The sequence below is a fragment of the Gambusia affinis genome, linkage group LG15 (assembly GCF_019740435.1).
Source record: "Gambusia affinis linkage group LG15, SWU_Gaff_1.0, whole genome shotgun sequence".
NCBI lineage: Eukaryota > Metazoa > Chordata > Actinopteri > Cyprinodontiformes > Poeciliidae > Gambusia > Gambusia affinis.
In genome coordinates, this window is record NC_057882.1 from 7,107,386 (window position 1) to 7,124,102 (window position 16,717).

Below are 16,717 nucleotides of genomic sequence, written 5' to 3' on the forward strand. Positions count from 1 at the left end.
CAGAACCGGTGACATATGAGGTTCTGGATCAGAGATTCTGAAGGTTTCATATGAACAGCTGACACTACCACTATCAGAACCATCACACTGGAACTGAAGCTGGTTCTGCTGCTGTGGGTTTGGATCTCTGAGACCTGTTTGGGTTCTGAGTCGTCTCTGGCCGAAATGTTCTGACCCAACCTGATGGAGCGGACTCTGCAGGTGACAGGTAACGATCAATAAGCCGATCAGAAGAAAAACAACCGATAATCAGCAGCAGTCAGCTTTATCAGTTTTATTCCTCATCAGTCACGCGGCGGCGCCACAGGTGAGCTTCCTGCTGCGCGGCCAGGTGTGGGCGGGGCCTGATTAGCAGACTGCTTTACAGGTGCTGGACTTTAGATTGAGATAAACCAGCAGCAGTTGCTGACGTCAGCTCAGCGATAAGCTGACCCCGGCAGACGTCACGCTTTCCCAGCGGGGGTCTTTAAGCAATATGCCAGCAGCAACATGCTAAGAACAATTGATGCTAGTCATGAATGATTCTGCAGAACTGGAACCGGGCCGATGGAGCCGGCCCGCCGCTGGCTCCTCCGTTATCAGCTGCATTGATTTCTGGCGAGTCAGGGATTGATATAAAAGATCTGATCGGAGGATCGGATTAGAACCGCTTCCTCCTCTCAGCAGGACCAGGAGCTGAACGGAGCGCTGCAGGTAACTGGTTCTGGTTCTGGGTCGGATAAGACGGTCTTTAATCTCACAAAGCTCTTCTTTAATATTTCAGGTTTGATTTCTTCTCAACCTTAATATAATATTAAGGTTTGAAAATAAAATAATTTAATGTTTTGCATTTTAGATTTTACCAGAGAAAGTTTTCAGATGTTTTTCCAATATGTTTTGAGCTGTTTTTATAGAAATTATAAATTTATTGTTTCATACTGAGAAAACCCAAATAAATATACACAAATGAATAATTTCTCTTTATTGCTATTTCAAACCAGAATACTAATTTCAAAGTAATTAATGATTGAATTATTTGTGTAGCTTTAGCCAGAGAGCATCCTGGGAGAAATCGCCGGTTCATTTCCTGCTAAATGATAGTTGCTTTGAATATTTCCTGTTCAAAGTGTAAATTGTTCTAATACAAGAAAAAAAACATGATTCTGATCCAACCTTATGAACTGAACTGATTCTATCTGAACTGATTCAATGTGAACTGAACTGATTCTATCTGAAGTGAACTGTTCAGGATGTCTCGCCGCCTGTCCTCTTTGGAAATCATCCTCTTCGTCATCTCGTCGCTCCTCTTCCTCTGCTGCGGCGGCCTTTGCGTCGTTTCTTGGCTCAGCCTGACCTCTGAAGGTAAGTGTTCCGGTTTCGCCATGTGACTATATATATAGGTTCAGTGCTGATGATGTCATCAATGATGAGTTCAGGTCCAGATGAACCCATGCAGCTGTCGGGTCGGTTGGTGATCACAGCAGGAGTCGAGTTTTCTGACGAGCTCAGAAACTCCAGCAGTCACCAGTTCAAATCCCTGGCCTTTGACCTTCAGCAGCTGGTGAGGCTTTTATTCTGAAGGGTCACAGGAACACTTAGCAGGAGCTTTTATTCTGAAATGCTGAAGACAGCATCCTGCTATAAAGTCTGCTTTTAACATAAAAACCAGGAAGTTTTGTTCAGCTTCAGGAGAGGTCAGCTGACAGCAATCTGGCCTCTGATTGGTTGGCAGGTTAATGAGGCATTCATCATCAGCAATCTGCGGCGGTTCTACCAGTTGTGTTGGGTCCGAGACTTCAGGTTAGACCTATGACCAATCACTGATCAGTCAATCACTGAAGAATCACTGATCAATAACTAACCAATCAGTGATAAATCAATCACTTTGATTAACTTCAAAAAGTTCTTCCTTAATATTTCAGGTTTGATTGACTGTTTGATCAGTCAATCACTGATCAATAGTGATCAATCAGTCAATCACTGATCAATAAATGATCAATAAATGAACCAGCTCCTGCAGCTCCAGGAGGTTGGTGGGTTTTGTAGGCCGTATCGTAACCATGAATTCCAGGTTTCCAGCGACAGGTGGACAGGTAAACATGGCTGAAACTATGACATCATCAAGAAAAATGTTTGAAACTAATGTGACCTCATTCTGAAGGGAACTTGAACATTTTTAGTTTGATCTTCTAACACGTCCACAGAATGAATCCAGAATAATTTCAGCTGCTCATCAGAAAGAAATTAAAACAGAAAATGAGGAACTGGGCAAATTCATTGATTGTTGATCATTTCATTCACTGTGATTATTAATCATCTGGTGTTTGGTTCTGACCTCCAGTCCTGGCAGCGTGGTGGTGACCTTTGACCTGAGGTTCAATCAGCTGATTAACACTGAAGAGGTGGAGCAGCAGCTGAGGGAGGGGCTTCAGGTGGCTGGGAGCGGGGCCTTGGTGATTGACACCAACAGCATCCAGATTACAGGTAAATCTGTGATGTCACATCCTGATCAGGGGTCAGGATGTGACATCACAACCTGAGCAGAACATTGGATGAGATTAGATTAGATGAAAAAAAAAAAAAAAAAAAAAAGATTAGATTAGATGTAATCTGGCCAATCAGAAAGAAACGTTCAGCTAATGTCCACCATAAGTTCATCCAGCGGCAACTGACAGCAAGAAGTAGTAACCAGAACCAGAACCTGAACTGAACCAGTACCAGCCAGGTGATCCAGCCAGGATGGGATGACAACAAAAAGCTTTTGAACTGGAAACCAGTGAAGCTTTCTGGAGCTCCCAGTCGATCTGAAAGATCTGGACTGGACCGGGTGTGACGAGAGGCCTGATGGACTCTGAATCAGATCAATAATTATAAATAGTTATCAATAAGAATCCTTATTGATTGTTATTGATGAATGTTGATCAATAGGCAGTTGATCCAGTCAGTCTTAACTGGATCATCTCTGTTAGTCCGATTTCACTTCCTCCAACCAACCGGAAGCTCTCTGTGTTTCTGCAGAGAAACCTGAGAAGACAACACCTACAGCAACCGGCAACACGCCTGCAACCACTGGCAACACGCCTGCAACCACCGGCAACACGCCTGCAACCACCGGCAACACGCCTGTACCAGGTGAGTTTTCCTCCAGGCTGATCGACTGGCCTGATTGACCATATAGATGGTGACAGAGCGATGGTTGGTTTGTGTTTTTCGGACAGTGTACAGCCAGCTCCACCAGAGCTCCCATTGAAACGTGTTGAATCCATCGCTCTTCTCTAAAATGGCCGACTGCAAATCTTCCCAAATGCCACATACATAGAAACTCCCAAGTTTATTTTATGAACCATAGCGATGGCCGCCTTCTGCTTCCAACAGCTGTAGAATTTGGACACAAATCAATCCATCCATCCAGCCAGCCTTCCATCTTCTTCTGCTTTTCCGGGGTCGGGTCGCGGGGGTAGCAGCTTCAGAAGGGAGGCCCAGACTTCCTTCTCCCCAGCCACTTGTTCCAGCCCCTCCAGGGGAAATCCCAAGGCGTTCCCAGGCCAGCCGAGAGACATAGTCCCTCCAGCGTGTCCTGGGTCTTCCCCGGGGCCTCCTCCCAGTGGGACGTGCCCGGAACACCTCACAAGGGAGGCGTCCAGGAGGCATCCTGACCAGATGCCCGAGCCACCTCAACTGGCTCCTCTCGATGTGAAGGAGCAGCGGCTCTACTCTGAGTCCCTTCCTGATGACCGAGCTTCTCACCTAGACACCCTATGGAAAAAACCTATTTCAGTGGCTGCTTCACTCCAGTCGCTTTGTCAATCCATCTGTCGACCTCCTGCTCCATTTTTCCCTCATTCGTGAATCCAGGGAAACTTAAACTCCTTCAGCTGGGGCAGGACATACTTGAGTGACCCTACCAGGTGCATGAAGTCCCAGACAGCATAGCTCCTAAGATCACAGGAATACTCAAACCCCTCAACCACGATAAGGTGGCAGCCCACAGAGAGGTGGTCACAGATCAGAAACGGAAAAACAGCAGGGGTTAGAAGAAGGAGACAATGGTTCTGATTAGGTTTTGATGGTTCTGGTCGGGTTCTGATCAGAACCTGATTGGGTTCTGATGGTTCTGTCTCTAATGGATCTGTGTTTTGCAGTGACTTGTCCTCCTGGTAATACTGCATGTTCTGACGGGTCCGGTTGTGTTCCAAGCAACTGGTTCTGTGATGGAGTCCCCCACTGTTTGGACTCGTCTGATGAATCTTCCTTTTCCTGCGGTCAGTGAAGAATCCAGAGGGGCAAATAAACCAATCAAAGCGGTGCATTTATGAACCAAGAGGGGCAACAACAGGCTGCTGTGATTGGTTGATTTGCCCTTGAGGGTTTTGGCAGGAATGTGATGCATTAATTTCTGAAAATCAAAGGTGTTCTGGTCATGAAGGACTGCGATGTCACTTTCTATGTCTCCATAGCAACGCCATGTGATGGACAGTTTGTGTTGGAGGGATCGAGCGGATCCTTCAGGTCGTCGCACTCTGATGCCTACAACAGCAATGTCTTCTGCCGCTGGATCATCAGGTCCACACATGGTTCTGAAGGTTCTTCCTGACCTGGTTTCGTCTTTTGGTCCAATGTTTTCCTGTTGTGATGCGTTCAGGGTGAGCAGGGGACTGTCAGCCCAGGTGACATTCCAGCAGTTTGAGACGGAGGCGAACATCGACGTCCTGAGGCTGTACGAAGGAGTTGGACCCAACAAGGTTCTAGCAGGTCAGAACTTCTCAGTTCTGGAGGACCCTGAATGCCTCGCAGTGTGTCCAACACGTTGAACTTAAACCTGGTGATCTTATTGGCAGCTGAGCTCTCAGGCTCCGCCCCCCCTGGTACTGTGTGGCTGCTGACCGACCAATCAACAGTGGAGTTTACATCTGATAGTTTCAACAGTCTGGCGGGCTTCAGAGCATCTTTCAGAGCTGCCAACACCACTGGACTGTCTGGTAAGAACCAGGCTGGGTCAGAACCCCATCCTACAGTCAGAACAGGACAGGGTCAGAACCGGCTGATTTCTGGTTCCAGACCCAGAGAAACTCAGCTGCAGCTTCGAAGATGGAATGTGTTTCTGGAGGCAGCAGCAGGACGATGAAGGAGACTGGATGAGAACCAGTGGCGCTACCTTCCCCTCATCAACGGGTCCGAATTCTGATCACACCCTGGGGAACAGCTCAGGTGAGTGAACCGGTTCAGGTGAGTGGACCCTTTGGAGCGGTTCTGGTGGGTGAAATCTGATCTTTGATAGGGTTCTACCTGGTCACCCCTATGAGTCCTGGCCAATGGGAGAAAAGCTTCCGGCTGCAGAGCCTCCCTCTGACTCCACCCCCTCAGCCCACCTGCCTGAGCTTCTGGTAAACAACAAACACGTGAAGATCTGCCATCTCATGCTGGGCACCAGGTGTGTGAGCATGTCATCCGTCTGCAGGTATCACATGTTTGGTGTGGACGTCCATCGTCTCAGAGTCGTCCTCCGTCCCTCACTGCCAGATGCTGATGCCATCGTGCTGTTCCAGAAAGACGGTAACTATGGCGACACCTGGAACTATGGACAGGTGACCCTAAACCTGACCTCAGACGCCATGGTCAGTGACATCACCAGGTATTCCACATGCCAGATGGTGTCAGAGGTCACCTGACTGATCATGTGACCTGTGTAGGTGGAGTTTGAAGCTTGGAAGAAAGGTGGCAGGTTCAATGACATTGCTCTGGATGACATCACACTGACACCTGAGCCCTGTGGCCCCGCCCCCCCAGAGCCAACCAACGTCCCACCTCCCACCACTATGGCGCCCATACCAGGTGAGTCAGCCATGCCTCCACACTGGCTAAACATCAGGTCACATAACCACGGTAGCTAAACATCAGACCACGGCCCCAGGTTAGGTAAAAATCAGTCACGCCCCCATTCTGGGTAAACATCAGGCCATGCCCCCATGGTGTGTAAACATCAGGCAACGATTTATAATCTGGTTGAGTTCCAGTCAACCAGAACTCTGTACCTGCGGAAGGCCGTGTTAACACCTGTACACCTGACCCTGTCCTTCTCTCTGATTGGTTCAGCTGACTGTGGTGGACCTTTTGATCTCTGGGAGTCGAATTCCACCTTTAGCTCTCCAAACTACCCTCATTCCTATGGAAACATGGCCAACTGTGAGTACATCTGTGTTTCTATCTGTGTTCCTGAGCCTCATCTACCTGCTAACCTCACCTGTCTGCTCACGTCTGCAGGTATGTGGACCCTGCATGCACCAGCAGGTCAGAACATTCAGCTCCACTTCCTGGACTTTGATGTGGAGGCGACCTATGACATGCTGGAGGTGCGGGATGGGGCGGGTTCTAACTCCACCTTACTGGGTAGGCTCCAGGTTCACCTGTCCCGAGTCTCCAGGTGGGTTTGCTCTGACTCAGATGACCTTTTGCTGTTTCCTCCCAGCTGTCCTCACCGGCAGTGCTGGCCCCGCCCACGACCTGTTCTCCACATCCAATCAGATGACGGTCCGGTTCTTCACAGACAGCAGCGGCGCCGGCCGAGGATTCAGAGCCAACTTCACCTGTGGGGTAGCGCTGGGGTCTCCAGGTGAGAGCACGCCTCAGAGGTCCAGGTTCCGGCCCAGCTGATGGTTCTGATCACCATCTGCTTGTGAACAGCTCCGTGCGCGGTGACTCAGTTCCAGTGTCAGACGGGAGCCTGTATCCATGGCGACAGCCAATGTGACGGCACGCTAGACTGTCCCGACGGTTCTGATGAAGCCAACTGCGGTATGTTACTGGGTCAGAGTGGGAAGGGGTTGGATCCAGGGGATCCCAGAACCGAGCCTCGGACCTGGTTCCAGTAGGATTGGGTAGAAGATCTGGTAGGAATCAGAACCTCCCCCAGGCCTCACCCCCTACACTCAGGTGTTGGTACAGACAGGAAGTGATGAATTAACCCCTCCCCACCTGTTGCTGTGTCAGTCACCCTGCAGGTAAACGGCTCCAGGCGGCTCCAGGTCCAGATCGGCGCCACTCTGCACACCGTGTGTTCTGAAGGCTGGACCTCTCACCTGTCAGACTTCACCTGTCAGTACCTGGGATACAGGTATCCCTGATCTGCAGACAGGTCCAGTGGAACCTGTCTAACAGGTTCTGAGCTTTGACTACTTCCAGGTCTGGAGACACATCTCTGCTACCAGCTCTGCCTCAGGACTCTCCGTTCGTATCCATCAGTGTGACCAGAACCAGAACCCATAATGGGTCACTGGAAACCAACGTGAGGTAAGCAGAAGCAGAACCAGATCTGGCTCAGAGGAACCTGCTGACCTCTGACCTCCACAGTGAGACGTGCAGCAGCGGGGAGGTGGTGTCTCTGAACTGCACCAACCAGCGTGAGTAAAACCGAACCTGAAGCAGAGAAACGCTGCAGCCTCAGGCGTTGACTGCTGCTGTTCACAGCCTGCGGACGCCGCCAGGTGACCCCGGACCAATCAGAGGCCATCGCTCTGGACCAATCAGAAGCCAGCACTTTGGACCAATCAGAGGGCAGAGGACCTGCAGATGGTGAGAACCTGGATTCTGGATCTAACCTCTACTTGACCTTGTCGGGTCGTTGGGTTCAGTCTGACTATCGCTGCCAGGTGAGCACAGAGTGGTTGGCGGAGTCAATGCAGCGAAGGGGGCGTGGCCTTGGATGGTGTCTCTGCATTGGAGGGGCCGCCATGTCTGCGGCGCCTCGTTGATCGGTGGCGACTGGCTGCTGACGGCGGCGCACTGCGTGTATGGGTGAGAGACTCGCCTGAGGCTAGCAGCAGGTGAACCGCCGGCCTGCAGGTGGCACCATGTGCCGTGTTCTTCTTCTCTGTCTACAGGAAGAACCTCCACCTGGAGTCCTGGTCGGCTGTTCTGGGGCTGCACGCTCAGTCACAGATATACGCTGCAGAGGTTCAGACCAGACCAGTCGATCAGATCGTCATCCACAGAGAATACGACCGGCTGACCAAGCACGACGACATCGCCATGATGCGTTTGCAGCAGCCAATCAACTTCACCCGTGAGTTACACATCACAGGCCTAGTTCACTGACCTGACACCTGCATGTGACTGTAAACCTAGAGCGATGTCTGTGAGGCTGATGGTAAATCCTGAGTCTTGTCTGTCAGGTTGATAGTGGCCCTTGGTGTGTTGCAGAGTGGGTTCAGCCCGTGTGTTTGGCTGCTGAAGGTCAGAATTTTGCTGCAGGAAGGAGATGCTTCATCGCCGGCTGGGGGCGAGAAGCAGAAGCAGGTTAGAGGCGAGAACAGCCAGCAGAACCCAACAAGGACATCGTGTTCTCACCTGTCACCCCCCTCACCTGTCTGAGTTGCAGGTTCTCTTCCTGATGTCCTCCAGGAGGCGGCGCTTCCTCTGGTGGAGCAGACCCAGTGCCAGCTCCTCTTACCTGAGTACACCATCACCTCCAGCATTCTGTGTGCCGGTTACCCTGAGGGCGGAGTCGATAGCTGCCAGGTAACAGCTCACCTGGTCTTACCTGGACAATCGGTGCAGAATCAACACATTTTAAACCAGTTCAGGAAGCTGGTCAAATGACTGACTGAGGGTCTGAAATGATCTGACAGCTGATTGGTCAGAGATCGTTCCAGTTTTTCACTGAACTGGGAATATTCTGTCTCTTTGCAGGGAGACTCTGGAGGTCCACTGATGTGTGAGGAGGACGGACACTGGACTCTGATTGGTTAGTGTCTTTCTGTCTCTCTCTCTTTTTCTCTGTGACTTGCTCTCTGATCTCTTATTGGCTCCTGACAGGCGTGACCTCATTCGGTGTTGGCTGTGCACGACCTCAGAAACCTGGAGGCTACGCCCGAGTGTCAGCCTTCGCCTCCTGGATCGCTCAGACCAGACGCTCTTCCTCTCCGTAACATGGAGGACTCTTAAACTTTGATTAAATCTGAAAAATGTAATTGAAAGAAATAAAAAGTGTTGAAATCTTCTGAGTTGGTTTCTGATTTCTGACACAGTCCAAACAGCTGATAGCATCAGGTCTCCTTCCTGGGTTCCCTGGGTTTCCATGGTAACAGGTGGAATGAATCTCTGAGCTAAAACCGAAACTGATTGGACCTGCTTCAGATAGTAATCATTTCCTGTTTGTTAATATGCTTCATGGAAGCTCCGCCCACTGTGGGGTGTGGTCAGATGTGACATCATCATCTATGATGGGGAACTCTGGTTCAATTAACTGGTTATTATTTTGACAGCGCTTCAGCCATGATGAAAATTTTCCCAGCAGCATGATACTGCCATTGTTTATGTTTCATCACGTCTGACTGGACCCGACATGACCTGGTCCAGACCAGAACCTTCATCCATCAATAAATATTTATTTAGACTTCACACACCCAGAAAGACCAAAGTTCTCTATGGGACAATAAAATGAAGCCTGACCAATAAAACTCCTACAATAAATCAGTAAATGGATCACTAAAGATCAGAACATCCTGATCGTTCTATATGGTCTGAGTTTTGAAAGAAAATATCTTTTAAAACCAGGAATGGATGTGTTTTCAGTCGCTAAAAGCAGGAAATGACAGTGAATAGGAAAACTTAAAAAGCTGTTTATCAGATTAGGCTGCAGTTAAATAACATGATTTTCTGTTTCTGTTCACTTTATATAGACATAATCTGAGACAAGCGGCAATCTGAATGTTGAAACTTTAAAAACCAGAATCAAATCCTAATATATATATATATCTAAAACATACAGGAAATTGTCAATATTGTATAATTGTACAGAGAATGAAACAATAGAATATATTTTAGTTTGTAGAAGATGTGAGATCAATGTTAAAGGAATTTAGAAAAAACTAAACAGTTTGCTTTAATAAGTGTGCTTCAAGTAAATTTAGATTGTTTTAAAAAAAAAACAATCTAAATTTAGATTGTAGTTTTACACATTGTGTAAAAATATTCACTACAATGTGAATATTTTTACTATCTAAATTATTAGATTATTAAAGATAATTAATATGGTAATGTCTGTAAAATGATGGACTGGCGACCTGTCCAGAGTGACCCTGACTCTCGCCTGTTGACCTCTAGAGCGAGACGCCAACTGACCTCTTGACCCCACTGGGATAAAAGGGCGCGGGGAATTGATGGGCGGATAATGTTTGCATAAATTCATGTCAGTAGGTGGCGGTAATACAACCATCAGGTTTCTTGCCAACCACCAATAAAAAAACGAAGAAGAAGAAGAACACGGAAGTGACGTTAGCATACCCGGCTGTTTGTGAGGTGTTTTCAGGTGAGACGGCGTAAAATTACCTGGTTTTAATATTTAATCCTTTAACTTGCTGAGAGACGTCATTATGACGTCACTCTGATCCGGATCGCTTCAGCCCGCTGACGTCACAGGGTCGCTTTTCAGCAACAGCTAGCTCTGCAGCTAGCTGTTAGCGTGTAGCTGATCTCAGATCTCCGACCTGCTGTACCACGTGATCACACTCAGGATGAAGATGATGATGATGATAATGGAGGTTTAAACTGGTTCTGGTGTCTATCTGAGATCCAGCTGGAGGGTCAGAAGGTCAGTGAACGTCTCATTTCAGCTTCACGATGAGCAGCCGAGGAGCTCATAGGGAGGAAGAGGAGGAAGACTTCTACGACTGTCAGGACAGCATGGAGACGAAGGAGAAAGAGGAGAAGGAGGAAGAGCTTCCGAAAACAGACAGAATACCTGGGAGAGGAGCCGCAGAGAGGGAACGATGGACAGAGGGAGAAGGGGAGGAAGAGGAGCGTCAGGAGGAAGAGGAGAGTCAGGAGAAAGAGGAGAGTCAGGAGAAAGAGGAGCGTCAGGTCTTTCAGGATTCAGATGAAGAAACGTCCAGAGTGGAGTTTGACGATGTCTACCTGAGGGAGGTGGAGAAGGAGCTGACGGAGGAGGAGAAGGAGGTAACACCAGTCTCTGCTCCACAGTTCCCCCCAGTTTAAACCAGTTCAAGCTAGTTTATACCATTACAACCAGTTCAGAATAACTTAACCAGTTTATACCAGTTCAGGTCAGTTCACACCAGTCTGTGGAGTTTTCAGGCGTCAGGTTCTGGGTAGTAAATCTGAGCTGTGAGTGTTTCTGTTTCAGAGTCGTCGGCAGCAGAGCGTTGCTCTGAAGGAAACGGGAAACGGCCTATTCAAAGCAGGAGGTGAGTTTAGTTCTGTCTACTGTCCGGCCCAGGGTTCAGGTCATGATGCATTCAGGTGCCTTGTTCCCCTCTGTGTAACTGTGTTTGTGTTCCTGCAGACTGGAAAGAGGCGGAGCTAAGCTACACACAGGCCTTGGCTCTATGTCCAGTTAGCTGCAGCAGAGATAGAGCAGTGATATTCTCCAACAGAGCGGCTGCAAGGCTGCACCTGGTAAGGCTAATGCAATGCTAACGCTATGCTGCACCTGGTAAGGCTAATGTAATGCTAACGCTATGCTTCACCTGGTAAGGCTAACGTAATGCTAACATTACCCTACACCTGGTAAGGCTAATATGATGCTAACGCTATGCTCACCTAGTAGGACTAACGTGATGCTAACAATATGCTACACCTGGTAAGGCTAAGATGATGCTTATGCTATGCTACACTTAGTAGGGAAAACGTGACGCTGACACCATGCTAAAGTTATGCTGCTTCTGATTAGGCTAAGGTGATGCTAATGCTATGCTACCTCAATACAGCCTGTTGGCGCCTACGATTTTAAATATTCTAAATGTTCGTTTCTTTGAGTTTTCTTGGCTTTGTTGCTTTGCGTCTAGTTTTTAATATGTGAGTGGACTCAGCTAACCCAACTTTCCTGTTAAATAACAATGCTAAATGTATTAGCATTATGCTAATGGTTTGTACTAGCAGAAGGCTAACAGCTTTGTGTCTTTTCAGGACCTGAAGGACGAGGCCATCTCAGACTGCAGCAGAGGTGAGTCATCACATCATTTCATCACCTTTTACTTTAAATAAGCTAACCAATCAGCACACTGGCTCTGGTTACCATAGCAATAGATCTGGATCCAGAGTACCTGCGGGCGTTGCTGAGGAGGGCGGAGCTTTACGAGAAGTCGGAGAAGCTTGATGAAGCTCTGGAGGACTACAAAAAGGTTCTGGAGCGAGATCCGAGCCACAGTGGAGCACGGCAGGCCTGCATGGTGAGTTCACTGACCGCTGGGACCAACGAGCACTGAAGTCTGGTTCCGACTCCATGAGGAAAACCATGTTTCAGATTCTGTACACCAAATTTGACCCAAATGCTCAGTTAAGCTTTCGGTTTAATGTCCTTTTGTCCCCATCTCACCTGTCCCGCCCTTCATCTGTGTGTCCCTCAGAGGCTGCCTCAGCAGATTCAGGAGCGAAACGAGAAGCTGAAGGAGGAGATGATGGGTACGTACTGCCCTTGGACGCACTGCATCTGTGCTGTGAACACCTTGTCCCTGAACGTGTCCCTAAATGTGTGTCCTGTCCAGGTAAGCTGAAGGACCTGGGCAACCTGATCCTGCGGCCGTTCGGACTCTCCACTAGCAACTTCCAGGTCAACCAGGATCCGTCCAGCGGTTCCTACTCCATCAACTTTGTCCAGAACCCCAATAACAACCACACCGGATGATGTAATCGTGGCATCACAGAAACAGATTATCAAGCTATGGTTGAGGTTCCTGGTTGGTTAAAGCTACAGGATACCGCAGGACATTGCAACGCCAGACTTCAGACTCAACCAATCAGGAGCTTGCTTTCTGATGACATAATCTGCTGTATCAGCTGTTAATAAAGCAAACAAGAAGTGATGCAAGCATGCTTTTGTGACGTCATCAAACAGACGGGAAACGGGGCGGGGCTTAATGAGTTTATTATGAGCAGGAAGTGAATCTGATTGGTCAGTGGGCTCGCCGGGACAGGAGCATCTCTCTGATGTTGTCCTCCGCTTCCTTGACGCTGCGCTCCAGGTACACCTTCTTCTGCTGAACACACACAGGTCAGAGGTCAGAGCGAGCCATACAAATACAAACCAGGCTGTCATGGCTTTGGAAGAACCTGATAGGCTAACAGTAGATCCTTCAATTTCATTCAGAGCAACTTTTAAAAAGTGAGTTTTTGATTTTTGAGTAAATGATAAAATCTTTGCTGCCTCAGGATGATGAAGGTCACAACTCAAGTCTACAGAACCGGACCTGCTGTGCCAGCTGAACCAGCAGCAGAACTGTGATGTGTTCAGGGTGTGCAGTAAATCTCAGCTCTTTACCTCCAGCTCTTTGATCTTGTCGTCGACCGTTTTCTGTTTGTCGGTCAGCAGGTCGTCGATCTCTTTCTTGGACTGCAGGACAAACCTGAAATGGCAGACAGTCACAGATCGCCCTCTCCGCCGATGATGTCACGGCTCAGTGGGGGGACCACTCACATGCGGCCGACGCCCTCATAGAGCCGCGTGTTGGCAGGGAGCGTGGAGATCTCGGCCTGCGTCAGCTTGGTGTGTTTCTGGACCCGACCAAGCTGCTCGATCTGCAGGTCAGCCAGCTTCACCTTCTGCTGCGTGTCGATCATCTTCACCTGCAGTTCCGAGAAGGCCTGCAACAACAGGAGGCATCACTCTGAGCTAAAAAACAATCCCAATGACAGGAGAGGAGGCGTCACTCTGAGCTAAAAAACAATCCCAATGACAGGAGAGGAGACGTCACTCTGAGCTAAAAACAATCCCAATGACAGGAGAGGAGGCGTCACTCTGAGCTAAAAAAAACCAGCCTCATGACAGGAGGCGGGGGGCTGCAGCTCCACTGCAGCTTCAGGGCCTACAGTGGAGTCTTTGCTCCAGTCATTGAGGGACATGTCCTTCAACCTCTGGACGTGTCCCTGGTTCAACACATCTGAGTCTCCTACTGCATTCTGCTGATGACCTCATTATTCTCCTCATGTGTTGAAGCAGAGATGCCTAGAAGCTGCAGGACACCTCCAGGCCTGGAGCTGAGGACCTGGAGGACCTGGAGTGCATACATTCAGAAAATGTGCGCCGCCATATTTTACGCGCAAGTCAGCATGCACACCTTTTCCTTGGCGTGAAAATGTGCGGCAGCCACGCAAACTTTTTCTGTGGACAATAACAAACTACAAAGCATTAAAACTCACCTAAATACACTGAAATCTGACAGGATTCACATTCAATTATTTAGACCAAGAAGCATCAAACCCCATGTTTTTTTTTTATTTTGATATTTTATTGTTTAAACGTAAATGATTAAACTGAACTGCATTTATCCTCAGACAGTAACCTAACAAGCGCACAAAATAAAAATAAAAGGATGTGAAAATCTCACTCCAATGTAAAAGGTCGACAAACTTTTCCTCAGTTTTTGTCTCATAAAGATGTAACACCTTGGTCCGTGCACCAAAGCGCATGAAATGCATCTATGGGGTAATTTCATTCTCACTAAAAGAAGAAAACAGGGTTGGATCAGCAGATTAACTCCAAACAGGTTTGATCATATTGATCTGCTGCGAAATGTTGATGATGGTTTATTAGTGATTAGATTAATCCAGACTGATCATCCTGGAGCTCTGAGCAAAACTTGAAGAAGTTGCGGTACCGGTACCGGTGCAACTGCCTTCAGTCGAGCCAGGCCCGCTTGTGGATACCTTTCTGGACAGAAAACATTTCTGCTCTGTAAATGTACAACTTATGCACATGATTCCACTATTTAGAATAAACGCCCACATGCCCCACTCAAAGCTCTGACACGCTCCCTGTCTTTAAATCCCGACTGAGCGTTTTTTGTAAAAAAAAATGTAAATTTTTTTTTACAATTTGGATTTTTTTTCTCTTTAAAATTTATTATTTTTATTCTTGTGAGGTGACCTTATGTGCTCTGAAAGTGCCTTTTAAATAAAATATGCAATTATTATAAATGTTTATACTGCTACAAACAATGACGTTGCCATGGTTATTGCTTCACGTGCTGTCAGACTTCCAGGTATTTATACTAATTTACATATGCATTTATGGGTGGCGACAGGGCGGACCAGCAGCTGCGCTCTATTTCCCGCAAGTTGAGATTTATAAAAGGCAAAGTGCGCGCACGGCTTTTACATCTGAATTTTTTTTTAGTGCGCCGCACTTTTCTAAATTTGTCCATTCGCCAAGTTTTAGTGTGAAAACTGCGCACTCTTTTATGCACAAGGCCCCTGGTCTCCAGCAGTAATCCTCCCTCAGAGTTGACCCAGGATGTTTCTGGTTCTGGTAGCCCTACCACAGAACCAGGGTCCGGTTCCAGAAAGGGAGCCAGTGGGAATAAATGACTGGTGCGTTCAGAAACCGTTATTTCCTGCGGGTTGTGACCCTAACAAAGCGACTGCATCATGAGGAGAGCGGGGCGGATACACGCAAAGAAAAACGAAAAATAATCGTAATAATCAGTCCAGAAACAGAAGAGTTCTCCCGGTTCAAAGGAAGGTCCAAACCCGACTTCAGAGGAACCATAAAGTTGGAACCGCTCTAACAGAATCCCGAACCTTCCACACTTATTGATGAATGAGGTTCTGGTTCCGGCTAGCCAGAAGCTGCAGGGTAATTGCTAGCTGTTAGCTTTCTGCATGGTCAGACCACAAACAGGTGAGCGCAGAGAGTACCACTTAGTACCAGACAGAACCAGAACCTCGGTACCTTCTTCAGTTCCAGATCCACGGGGGCTGCCATCATGCGCCTCTTCTTCTTCTCGGCTCGCAGCGACGTGGAGGACTTCCGGGTGCGTTACTGCCCCCAACGGTGAACGGAAAATGTTTTTCAAACAAACGTACTGATGGAAACAAAACCAAGGCAGATATTATGTCTGAGCACAAAACATGAACCGGATCATAAAGTTCAGAGTGGAAAGAAGTGTGAACATGATGCAGGAGTAATGAAACATTTAAATCAATGAAAGGTTTTCAACTACTCTGATTCACTCTTTAAACTACTTTTATAAAATTTGGTTTAGATTTGAACAATGAAAACTTACCTGTTTAAACATTATTTAGAAAATGGTCTTGTTAATTCAAAATGTAATGAATAAATATTCAAAATAAAAGCACCAAATGTACTGATTATTCAGACTGAGGAAGTACAATGTGAAACAGTTTGCAGTTAAATAGTAAATGGATTAAATCTCATTTTCAGCTGTCGACCTTTAACCTTCTGCTGATATATTCATCAAGATCGTCCTCTGGGTTTTTATGGTGGAGGAAACACACGCGCGCGCGCGCACACACACACACACACACACACACACACACACACACACACTCCCCCCCCCCCCACACACACACACACACACTAACCACTAGGTGGCGCCATGTCGTTGCTTGCAATAAGAAATGTATTAAAACCTTGCAAGGTGAGAACAGAAATACAGAGTCAAAGGAGTCTGTCAGTGTGCTCTGACTAACAGTGGGTCTGGCTTCCAGGTTCTGGTCAGAGAACAGAGACTTGATTGGACAATAGTGTGAATCCCTGATTGTGATGAACCAGGGATTCTGTGGAGCCCAACATAGATGGCCTGGCCATTTGTCTATTGTTAAGGAAAGAGGGTTGTTCTTTGAAGCTAAAGGGGAAGTAACACTAGATAGTCTCCAGGATCAAGGACATCCCCTGCTGTTATATGGAACTGTAGAGGTCTGTGGGAGAGCAACTTGACCAATCTCATGATGAGATCATGCAGACACATGATCTCATCATCAGACA

General features: G+C 47.7%; 3 protein-coding genes across 5 annotated transcripts; 2 read left to right on the forward strand and 1 right to left on the reverse strand.

Moving 5' to 3' along the window:
• The first annotated feature begins 437 nt into the window (after positions 1-437).
• On the forward strand, positions 438-8,973 carry tmprss15 (transmembrane serine protease 15). Its single transcript, XM_044140595.1, has 28 exons — positions 438-693; positions 1,217-1,341; positions 1,416-1,540; positions 1,712-1,779; positions 2,321-2,463; positions 2,998-3,111; positions 4,122-4,241; positions 4,437-4,542; positions 4,622-4,731; positions 4,818-4,958; positions 5,038-5,187; positions 5,258-5,363; positions 5,438-5,594; positions 5,670-5,811; positions 6,073-6,162; positions 6,241-6,366; positions 6,446-6,589; positions 6,661-6,771; positions 6,967-7,090; positions 7,159-7,266; positions 7,327-7,376; positions 7,444-7,548; positions 7,626-7,770; positions 7,857-8,038; positions 8,176-8,271; positions 8,354-8,493; positions 8,665-8,719; positions 8,791-8,973. Exons 2-28 carry the CDS (start codon positions 1,230-1,232, stop codon positions 8,901-8,903), a joined length of 3,183 nt encoding a protein of 1,060 aa, XP_043996530.1. The 5' UTR covers positions 438-693; positions 1,217-1,229; the 3' UTR covers positions 8,904-8,973.
• A 1,211-nt stretch (positions 8,974-10,184) lies between these two features.
• ttc1 (tetratricopeptide repeat domain 1) lies at positions 10,185-12,797 on the forward strand. Of its 2 annotated transcripts, XM_044140597.1 has the most exons (8): positions 10,185-10,285; positions 10,590-10,932; positions 11,120-11,180; positions 11,279-11,391; positions 11,902-11,938; positions 12,016-12,164; positions 12,342-12,396; positions 12,480-12,797. In XM_044140597.1, the coding sequence occupies exons 2-8, from the start codon at positions 10,597-10,599 to the stop codon at positions 12,617-12,619; spliced, it is 891 nt and encodes a 296-aa protein (XP_043996532.1). In that variant the 5' UTR covers positions 10,185-10,285; positions 10,590-10,596; the 3' UTR covers positions 12,620-12,797. The 2 variants fall into 2 exon arrangements, with proteins under 2 accessions (XP_043996532.1, XP_043996531.1); XM_044140596.1 differs by having other exon boundaries at positions 10,220-10,932.
• Positions 12,798-12,842: 45 nt separating this feature from the next.
• On the reverse strand, positions 12,843-15,810 carry pfdn1 (prefoldin subunit 1). 2 transcript variants are annotated; one of them, XM_044140598.1, is made up of 4 exons: positions 15,662-15,810; positions 13,409-13,575; positions 13,253-13,337; positions 12,843-12,971 (listed from the first exon to the last, which is right to left on the reverse strand). In XM_044140598.1, exons 1-4 carry the CDS (start codon positions 15,695-15,697, stop codon positions 12,888-12,890), a joined length of 372 nt encoding a protein of 123 aa, XP_043996533.1. In that variant the 5' UTR covers positions 15,698-15,810; the 3' UTR covers positions 12,843-12,887. The 2 variants fall into 2 exon arrangements, with proteins under 2 accessions (XP_043996533.1, XP_043996534.1); XM_044140599.1 differs by having other exon boundaries at positions 12,843-12,968; positions 15,662-15,794.
• Between the last annotated feature and the right edge of the window lie 907 nt (positions 15,811-16,717).

Coding starts and splice junctions, on each gene's coding strand:
- tmprss15 (XM_044140595.1), top strand. CDS start 1,230: ATGTCTCGCCGCCTGTCCTCTTTGGAAATCATCCTCTTCGTCATCTCG. Junction 1,342..1,415: donor GCTCAGCCTGACCTCTGAAG/GTAAGTGTTCCG, acceptor TGATGAGTTCAG/GTCCAGATGAACCCATGCAG. Junction 4,959..5,037: donor CAACACCACTGGACTGTCTG/GTAAGAACCAGG, acceptor TTCTGGTTCCAG/ACCCAGAGAAACTCAGCTGC.
- ttc1 (XM_044140597.1), top strand. CDS start 10,597: ATGAGCAGCCGAGGAGCTCATAGGGAGGAAGAGGAGGAAGACTTCTAC. Junction 11,939..12,015: donor CATCTCAGACTGCAGCAGAG/GTGAGTCATCAC, acceptor TGGTTACCATAG/CAATAGATCTGGATCCAGAG. Junction 12,165..12,341: donor GAGCACGGCAGGCCTGCATG/GTGAGTTCACTG, acceptor TGTGTCCCTCAG/AGGCTGCCTCAGCAGATTCA.
- pfdn1 (XM_044140598.1), bottom strand. CDS start 15,697: ATGATGGCAGCCCCCGTGGATCTGGAACTGAAGAAG. Junction 13,338..13,408: donor TATGAGGGCGTCGGCCGCAT/GTGAGTGGTCCC, acceptor CTGCCATTTCAG/GTTTGTCCTGCAGTCCAAGA. Junction 12,972..13,252: donor ACAAGATCAAAGAGCTGGAG/GTAAAGAGCTGA, acceptor GTGTGTGTTCAG/CAGAAGAAGGTGTACCTGGA.